The sequence below is a fragment of the Seriola aureovittata genome, chromosome 18 (assembly GCF_021018895.1).
Source record: "Seriola aureovittata isolate HTS-2021-v1 ecotype China chromosome 18, ASM2101889v1, whole genome shotgun sequence".
In the NCBI taxonomy this organism is placed as follows: Eukaryota; Metazoa; Chordata; class Actinopteri; order Carangiformes; family Carangidae; genus Seriola; species Seriola aureovittata.
The window spans coordinates 23,650,303-23,660,000 of NC_079381.1; the positions used below are offsets into that span (position 1 = coordinate 23,650,303).

At 40.8% G+C, this 9,698-nt stretch overlaps 1 protein-coding gene across 3 annotated transcripts in view; it reads right to left on the reverse strand.

Annotated features, from left to right (window-relative positions):
* Positions 1–395: 395 nt before the first annotated feature.
* Positions 396–9,698, reverse strand: part of LOC130186389 (myocyte-specific enhancer factor 2C-like) — a 32,585-nt gene continuing 23,282 nt past the window's right edge. For 2 of the 3 annotated variants that reach the window (XM_056403496.1, XM_056403497.1), the window contains 7 exons: positions 8,547–8,690; positions 8,275–8,467; positions 8,105–8,143; positions 7,459–7,625; positions 6,316–6,445; positions 6,098–6,221; positions 396–5,295 (listed from right to left, as the gene is read on the reverse strand). In XM_056403496.1, coding sequence (XP_056259471.1) covers positions 4,944–5,295; positions 6,098–6,221; positions 6,316–6,445; positions 7,459–7,625; positions 8,105–8,143; positions 8,275–8,467; positions 8,547–8,690 — 1,149 coding nt within the window. In that variant the 3' untranslated portion in view covers positions 396–4,943. The remainder of the gene's footprint in view (positions 5,296–6,097; positions 6,222–6,315; positions 6,446–7,458; positions 7,626–8,104; positions 8,144–8,274; positions 8,468–8,546; positions 8,691–9,698) is intronic. The other variant, XM_056403498.1, reaches the window with a different exon arrangement.

Consider the following 9,698-nt stretch of genomic DNA (forward strand, 5'->3'; position numbering starts at 1 on the left):
TGCTAAATTAATTAAATATAAGCAGCCATGCATTTTTTTTTTTTTACAATTTACAACTTAAACGACAAAAAGATTTCTTTTCTTCTACATACTTCTAAAGAACAACTTCAGCACAACGTCAGTACACAGAAACGTACTGAAATCATGTTATTTACAAATTACTTTCAGTTGATTCTAATGTGATGGTGCGTTTGTTTTGCTTATATAAATCAAAGTACAGTAACAAGCCATTTTCATTCAGTAAAATAACATGTTTTAAGTCCTTGTCTGTTTCTGTTTCCGGCAGAAGTTGTTTGTATTTTTGCTAAAAATCTCCTCCATGATATAAAAACCAAAACAGCCTTTAAAACAACCACAGGAAACTGAAGAGGCAATGACGACAGACCACACAGACGTTTGTAACAGAGCCTGTATATTTAAAGTTTTTTTTTTTTCTTCTGCAAAATACAAATACTACCACATTTCTGAGTGAGGGAATCTCTGTACATGATCTGCGACAACAGAGGTGCACTTAATTCTTCTTCTGAGAATCATTGTCTCCAAGTGGCGACAAAGGCCAGCTTATGCCGCTAACAATCTCTTATTGTATCTGACTTGTAGCTACTGAAGCTCTCGTGCATGTAAAGAGGGGAGTGGACATTTACAGTGCAGAGGACATTCACTGATGTCGCCAAATAAAAACAACATGAAATCTTTTCATCAGGGTTTTTTTTTCTTCTTTTTTTTTTTTTTTCAGTAGGCGACAGATTTGGCAAAAGTCCAGGCAGTTACCGCTTAAAGAATCAAACCAAAAACACAGATATACAAGGTTCTTCACACTTTGGTTAGTTTACACTCCACGTTTTCTTTGTGTGAGCTCTCCACCTCCACCTCCACCCGCTGACCCACCTGGAGCCTGAGGACGAGCTCCTGGCCCTCCTGTCCGCTGTGCTAGCACTGAGTCGGGTGTGGTGCGGTAAATCTGAGCCGGAGGCGACCAACCCGGAGACTACAGTCATCATACAAGAAAAGGAGTGCAGGAGAAAACATATCTGGGCTCTGCCCTTTTTTTTTTTGTTTTAACAGACATCATTTAGCAGTGCCTTTCAAACTACAGCAGCTACAGGGGTTTGAACTTGTGAATTTAGGGGCACGTACAGTGCAGACCTGTGGCCGAGGGTTTGAGCTCCAAATATACAGTTCTTCAACCAAAATATTCAAATGTGAACAACCCTTAGCCACTTGTGTGTCTTTAAAAACAATAAAACAAAGTGTGGATATCACTCAGCAGACTCTAAACTAGTGTTCAGCCTCTGATCGAAGCTGGTGTCAGACCCGCTTCAGGTTCAAGGCACAAATCATTCTACGTGTCCACAAACGCAGCACGAATATGAAGCAGTGGAAAGTAACTGTCTTGAATTTAAAGGTACTTGTTCTTTACTTGAATATTTCCATTTTATACTACTTTTATACGTTTGGGAAATATTCTGCTTTTTACTGCACAACATTTTTCTTACAGCTGTAGTAACTTGTTATTTTTTCAGGTAAAGATTTTACATTAAAAAAACATAATACACATAAAATACAGGTGTAACAGTGATTCCCAACAACCTTCTTTTCCTTGTGATTTCTTACAACAAGATGAAGTAAGAACCTTGTACATGTCTGGACCGCATGTGGTCAAATCCTGATTTTATAACGCGACGTCGTCCGACCACATCACCAAACATGTAAACTAAAGCCGTGGCACTCGGCTGATCAATGGTGGAAATACGATCAGTCAGTCAGTCAGTCAGTCAGTCAGTCAGTCAGTCAGTCAGTCAGTCAGGGACTTTCCAGATTAAAGGGCTGCCCTGCTGTTGGAGTCCAGACAAAAACAGTGTCTAGTTGTTGTTGAGCTGTTGGTTTCATTTAAATTACTGTTTGAGGCCCAAAGAAAAAAAAAGAAATTATATATAAAAGTCTAAAAACTGGCTCATTAAAATTGTTGTACTGGCAGTTTTACTTTAGTAAATGATCCGAGTATTTCTTCCACCATATATATTATATTATTATATTTTAATATAATATTTGATAATCAGCACACAGTAATTGCAGGACGTGGAAACCAGCTGATTGTCCTTTGTGCTCTGTGAGATGATGTTGGGTCTGACACCAGCTGATCAGCAGACTTTACATTTTTTACTTGGGGTAAATGATTTAAAATCTCCCTGAATGCTTGTTAGAAAATATTTTTCTTCCTGCCTTTATGTCACTGTTATTAAATAGAGCTGCAGACATCCAAAAATATCAATTTGATATAATAAGGAAGGAAAACTTTTTTTTAAAAACATAACACTATAAAGTTTGTGCAGCAAAGCATCACTGTCCCGGTGGATATGGCTTTTAGAAGTGCAATCCTCACTCTGACTGCTAAATCCTGCCACAGCTGTTAGCTGCACATTAGCTGCACATGCTAACTCTCTCTGTGCATAATTCACCACTCAAGTCGTTTGACACATGAATCCACAGACGCTGTGTTTGTTGCAGGTCGTGTCGTATGGAAGCAAAGAAAGGCCATAAATATAAATTATTCTTAAAGCAAACTGTGAAATATAACCACTACAGAATATTTAATAGTGAAATTAAATTATTACTATTAATTACATTTTAATATTCTAATTGAAAATCCGTCTGTGTGAATTTATGACATTTTAATTTGAAACTTCCGGAAGGTCGTTTCACATTTCGTAAATTTAGAAACTACAGCTTTTTTTTGGGTCATGTGACATGAACATGGACATTTAATCTTGAATTTTAGCATCTGACATTAAAACAAACTAAAGCTGAAATGATTAGTTGGTTCATCTTTTGGAAATTTCATACAGATGGTTTTCAAAGTTAAACATTTCAATGCTTCAAATTCAACAAATTTCTTTAAATTTACATACAGACACTCTGTTATGTGATATTAATATTAATGACCATCATTACTTAAAAAACAAAACATCTTTAACATTCATTTATTGATAATTTCCCTTTTTTCAATCCTCACTACTTTCTTTATTTCGTAATTTTATATCCCTTATTATTAATAACTGATTAAAAGGTTTGTTCATTTAGTTCATGAATATGTTGGTATAACTGTGTCTGTGTATATGTATTTTAGAATTTGTTATATCTGTATTTTTAATGTACAAAGACATTAATTTCTAAAATAAAAAATACAAGTATTCAGCAGTGGTTAATTTCCACAGTTATTATTATTATTATTATCTTTGCTTCCACACGTTTTTTTGTATCTGGACTGAATCATTTTTTCTACGATGGCTCTGAAAGTTTTTCACTAACTCTGAAAAGTTTTTTTCACATCAATTGAAATTTGTCCGAAGCTTGTTTTCTATGCAACCTGTTGCAAATAAGTTTCTACTCACTCACATGAAAACTTCCTGTCACCATTTCTCTCCTCACCTCTACATTCCTCCCTCTCTCTCTCTCTCTTACTGTACGTACTCATGCTCTCTCTTTCTCTTTTATTTTCCATCCTTTACCTTCCATACATTAATATTTTAAATGTGCTTTTATGTTTGTATGTGCGCAAATATGTTGAACCTGCAACAGGGCATGTGCGGCGGTGAAACGCCCGCTCATGGCTCCAATGATCCACGTTACTAAACTCACCAGTAGCTTCAGCGTTCAGAGTACCAGACTTCTTCACTTTGACCTTTATGTTAGTTTGCATACATGTGCACATACATGAATGTGCTTTTAACTTAACCCCCCCCCCCCCCCCAGAACACACACAAAACAAACATCACATGTACAACAACCAACGACCCCTCCAGCCTCTTCAGTACATGTTCATGTGAACGACTCCTGGACCATCAGACCGCTGAGAAACAAGCCTGAGAACATGTGTCAAAAACATCTCAGTAAAAATATAAAAAGCTTCAAATGATGATGAATATTACCCATCATGCATTCTGTTCAGGATTTTATACGCTACAAATTACTGCAGCGTGCGAGAGGTGATGACTGTTAACGTCACACCTGCTGTTTGGGACGTCTGTTTATCTGATGCAGGATAAACATCACGTGTTAATCCTTTCAAAATAAAACATAGCTTTAACAGGTTTACTGTTGAGTTTAAATCATTACAATAAGATGAAACGATTATTTGCAGCTGGACTTTGTTTCTCGTCGTGCCAGTTTTATTTAGGGACATGTGATTTGTTTTGTTTTTTTAAAATCTGATCTTTTTCCACTTACACAAAACCTATTTTTATATTTTACTTTTTGTCAGATTAAATGGACGAGAAATAACTGTGTTAATTTGTGTTTGTTAGGGTTGTCGTTAGGGGGATTTTGTTACTTTCAGACAGAACCAAGCTAACAGTTTCCCCCCGTTTCCAATCTTTATGCTAAGCTAAGCTAAGCTAAGCTAAGCTAACTGGCCTCTGTAGCTTCATATTCAGTTACGGGTGATATGGATCTTATCTAACTCTTATTATTCCTTCACTGCACTGCAGACGTGTTTTTTGCGGCTGTGTTCTGCCTCTGGATGTTTCGGAGATAACTGCGTCGCTGTTAGCGTTTCCTGTTTCTCACAGTTCGTAACAACACACGACTGATATCAACAAACGTTAATAAGACGAAGATTCATTCATTATCAAAACTCCTAAATTCTCCTTTTTACTGAGATTTTTTTGACTCAGTTTTGAGTTTTCATCTCTTCCAGGTTTGGACTCGGGTCCCGGTCTCCAGGAGTCATCCCCTAGTGTACGAGTCTCGCTACAGTACATGTAGTAAATACAGCAGAGCGTCACTGTATCAGCGACACGGCCCCCCCTCACGTACATGTTACCATTACACATATAGCACACCCACTCAGTACAAGAAGAATATGATGATAATAATAATAATAATAACACTATAAGGTAACTTTCCTAACATCCCTTCCCCTCTGCTCGTGGACCCGCCCCCCATCATGTCGCCCACCCCTCCGATAGCCTCATGCGTTTGACCGACGGGCTGTGGCGCTCGTCCTGACCGGACAGGGGTCGCAGGAGGAAGCTGTCGTTGCAGTGGTGATCCTCGCGGTCCTCGCTGCCCTCGTACGAGCTCCCGCAGCTGGACGCGCTGTCGCCGGGGGAGCGGCCCGCGTCGTTGGGACCCCGGCCAGAGGCGGAGTATCCGGCTGTGGTCACGCCCCCTCCGAGTACTCCTGCGCCGACCATGCCGACGCCCCGGTCTCTGGGGGGAGAGGCTGGCTCGGACTTGATGTGCAGGTTCTGATGGGCGGAGGGGAGGTTCAGGTTCGAGTTCTGACACAAGTTCCTGTAAGAAAAGAGGGAGGAGTCTCAACCCGGCTCAACACTGAGGGTTTATCAATCCTGATCATTGATTAACCTGAAAGATTTATCCTCACACTTCACAGATCTGACACTGAAGTCCTGGGCGACTTCGTCCAGAAAACTTTATTCAAACGAGGCGACAGTGACATTAAACTGAACTCACGACAGTTTATAATGGATCACCTGACGGCGGCCATGTTGGAAATCAGAGCGTACATCAGTGTTTTCAGCTGTTTATCAAGTTAAAGGCTCCTGAACTTCTTGAGTTCCTGTTGTTTATTATTTTAGTTATTATCTGCATTTGATTTGTTCAGTGTTTTTTTGTTTTGTTTGATTTTAATAATTGTTTTATTTGTTCTTTCTGTGTGTTGGACGCCAGGAAGCTCAACAACCACTGTGTGTAGCTAACGGGGATCCCGAAATAAAGACATACATTTAGAGACTGCACTAGTTTAAAAAAAACGAATTATTTTGATTATAAAATGAGAGAGAACCAATAAAATTGAAAGAAAATGAAGAATGAGGACGAATGTGAAAAGTCCTTGTAGTTCAGTTACAGCGGTGGATTCATGGCTCAGCTGGAGGGAAAATGTCTAGACCACTTTGTAATGTTGAATAAACAAACAAATATGAGAAGCTGTGATCAGGAGGACAAAAAGGAGGGAAAACGTTTGGCTGATTTACTTAAAATATGTGATTTATATAAAGAGCAGGTTCAATAAGACGTTTTCATTCTGCAGTGTTGAATTCTTTTCTACTCTATAGTGTTTGTCACAGGCGCTCACCCCATGTGTCCGAGTGCTGGGTGCTGCAGGTTCTGGATCTGCTGGTGCTGCCAGCTCGTCACTGATCCCAGACCAGAGCCTCCGAATCCAGACAGAGAGGACAGGTCGGTCCCCAGGCAGAACTCTGAGGGAAACACACAGAGAAAATCCTCCTCGTTAACCGGATCCTGTACGAGGCGGCTCCCCGTCTGCAGCGGCTTCCTGTCTGTGAGACTCACCTGTGCCATAAGAAGAGCTGAGCGTCGACGGGTACCCGCCCATCCCCTGCCCAGGTAGAGTCGGAGCAGCGATGGAGACGGAGGGAGTCGACAGCGTCTGAGCGGTCTGAGAGTGATTTATTCTCTGGTTCTGCAGAAACAAAGAACAGGAACATCTATAAGATCCAGAAACCATCTCAGTGTAGTTTTACATCTCCTCTCTCAGGCTTCTCTCTGGAGCTCTAGTAACAACAGGTCGGTGAGCCAATCAGAGGAGAGGAGGTTCTGAGCCTCTCTTCTGATTGGCTGACTGTTTTCTGAGTGATCCAATAAAAATAAAGCAGATTTCAGGTAAAAACACTCAGAGAAACCAAATCCTGCAAGGTTTGGATGGTGGGTCCAGGTGGGCGGGGCTTGGTGACTGCTTTGTTGTGACATCACAAAGTCACAGGAAGTCCTGACGGCTGGTTTTAAGGCTCAGTTTCTGAATACAGGCTGTGTGCATTTCTCTGTGGACTGAGGCTTTGATACTTTCACAGTATTAATATAGAAGCTAGAGCTGATCTATAATCACACTACACATGGACACAGACCTTTACACTGGAGGAGCTTTAAATAACACTTGAGTAAATGAACATAGTTACGTTCCAGCTGAGGAATCCGACTGTATAAACTCTCTATCAGCTGGTTCCAGCTCTTCATGAAGCTTCATGATGTTTGAGTGACGCTTCAAACCTAAAACTCCATGTCTGAATGTCTTGTGCATCATTTTGACACATTTCCCTCTGAATTCAGACGGATAATTTCTTTGGGGATTTTAGTTTTCTGCTAAATTTGAGCTGTGTGGGTTCAGCAGGACACAGAGGGAAACAACAACAGCTCCTCAAACAAGAAAAGAAAGTACTTTATCAAAACCTTTGTCTTTGTTTCTGTTGGTGCAAAATGTTGAATTATAAGATGCATAAAATCTGTAACATAGTGAAGGTCATTCAACACTGAACAACACCAGATTTAACAGCTTCTACTTACCAACATAAAGTCAAAGTCCTCACACTGCAGAGCAGCATTAAAACACAAACTCAAATTATTCCATGATTCATAACGACAGAAATCAACACAATCAAAGTGACATGAAATAAAAGCTGGAGCGGCAGAGACACTCACTATAGTCGGCATGTTGTTGCACTTGTTGGAGGGGGGCATCAGGGTCCGGAGGTCGGGCTTGCGGCTCATGCTCATCTGAGGAGGACTCTTGTCCTGCAGGTTTTTGGAGACTCCTCCAGGAGACAGGAGGCCGGGGGAGGGGCAGTGGCCGCTGTAGCTGCCGTTTCCTGGGGAGGGACACGAGTGGAAATACAGCTTTTATTATAATACACTAATATCTCATTTATCCATTTCATGTTTTTAGTTTTATTAATTAAATGTTATTTATCATGGTATATTTATTGCTGTTACTTTGTCAGTTTTTATCCTTTTGTTCTTACTTTTTTGTGATTTTTTATTATTTTCTTCATATTTTATCAAATTATTTCTCTGTCGTCAATATTTTATTGATCGCTCTGCTGATTAGTTTCGCAATTAATCGTTTGATCTATAAAATGTCAGAGGAATTATAATTATAATAATAAAGTCCAGGGTGACGACCAACGATCCAACAATGGTTATAAATCCTGACATTTAAGAAACTGGAACCAGAGACTTTTTTGTTTAATTAATTAAAGTGTCATTGATCAATTATTGAATAAATGAGTTTGTTAACTGGATCATGACTCTGAATATGAAAATAGTGACAGTGACCGGAGGAACTCACCCACACTGGAGACCACAGTCAGCTCTGAACCCATCAGTCCTACAGACAGAAAACACACCGTCAGACATCAGACGTCACACACACACACACACACACACACACACACACACACACACACACACACACACACACACACACACACACACACACACACACACACACACACACACCTGCATTCCCAGTGCTGGAGGGCCGCTGAGGGGACATGCTGTTTCTCTGCAGGGAGGGGTGTGTGTGAGAGATGGGCAGCAGGTTGTGGTTACTCAGACCGCCCCCTATTCCAGGGTGGGAGTACAGGAGTCCGCTGGTGTTGCTGCCTGGGATGGACACCCCCATGTCGTAGTTGGAGGGGGGCAGACCCTGCTGGACAGTGAACACTACTGGTTAACACAAGACGCCGCCGACACCTGAAGCCATGAACACGAAGCAGCTGTGAACTTACGCAGAGTCTCTGTCTGTTGATCATCAGGTCGATGTCCTCGTTGATCTTGCGGTACTTGTCCTCGGACTCCGGGCTCTGGCCCGCGGAGTCGTCGGCCTCGATGTCGGGGCTGTCGCAGCCGTTTAAACCCTTCTTACGCAGCGTCTGGACAGAAGAAGAAGAAGAAGAAAAGAGGCGTGTCAACACACAAACATCTGGAGTAAAACATCTGTTCCTTCCTCCCACAAACTCCTGTATGTTCAATAATAACAATCATCATGATATTTTCTTCCTTTATATGAAGACAAGTATTGAAGTGGTGAGTGTTTGTAGTTCCTGCAGAGTCTGTGACCTCTTGTTCATTATTTATTATTCACTATTATAATCATTATTATTACTAATGAGCTACTGGACACCTGAATTTCCCCCAGGGCTTAAATAAAGTATATATATATCCATCTATCTATCTTTTTTTTGTACCTTGTTTTAAAAACTTCGGTCAGTGGCTTCACATGATGCCACTGATCAACAGGTGGCAGTGATGCTCCACGATACAACAAAATGTGCCATCGAGGGCAGAGAGGAAGAGGAGGAGGAGGAGGAGGAGGAGGAGGAGGAGGAGGAGGAGGATGTAAACAACACAGGGTTCAAACTTTTAAGAGAAATCAGTTTTACAATTGTTTTGTGAGGCAGTGAACGCACCTGACACGTTTAGTTAGAGCTCAAGGCGAAACACGGGGACGTGTTCTGATGAACGTAAAAAGGTGAAAAAAATATTTCATGTTTTATACAGAACTGTGAAACAAAAAAAAGTTCATATGTTTAGATTCTTCTCCATCAGGAAGCGTCTGATTGGTCCAAACGAGTCCAAACACACAGAGTCAGGAAGTAAAGCAAGTGAAGTTTATTAATATTTCTATATAAATGTATTCATAAAGACCCGTCCTCAGAGGAACAGGGAGTCCTGCAGCAGATGGTCTGGACCCCTGAAGAACTGCGAGCAGGTGAACGAGGAGAACTGGTGCTGCTTTAAAGGCAGAGGGGGTTTTTTATTTTCTCTTTACTGATAAATTAAAATGAATTATGACATTATTTTTTAAAGTATCCTCATTTACTTTAAATGCCTAAAACCTCTGCACAGTGCTGTTGTTTTTACTGCTTCTACTGTGTTCG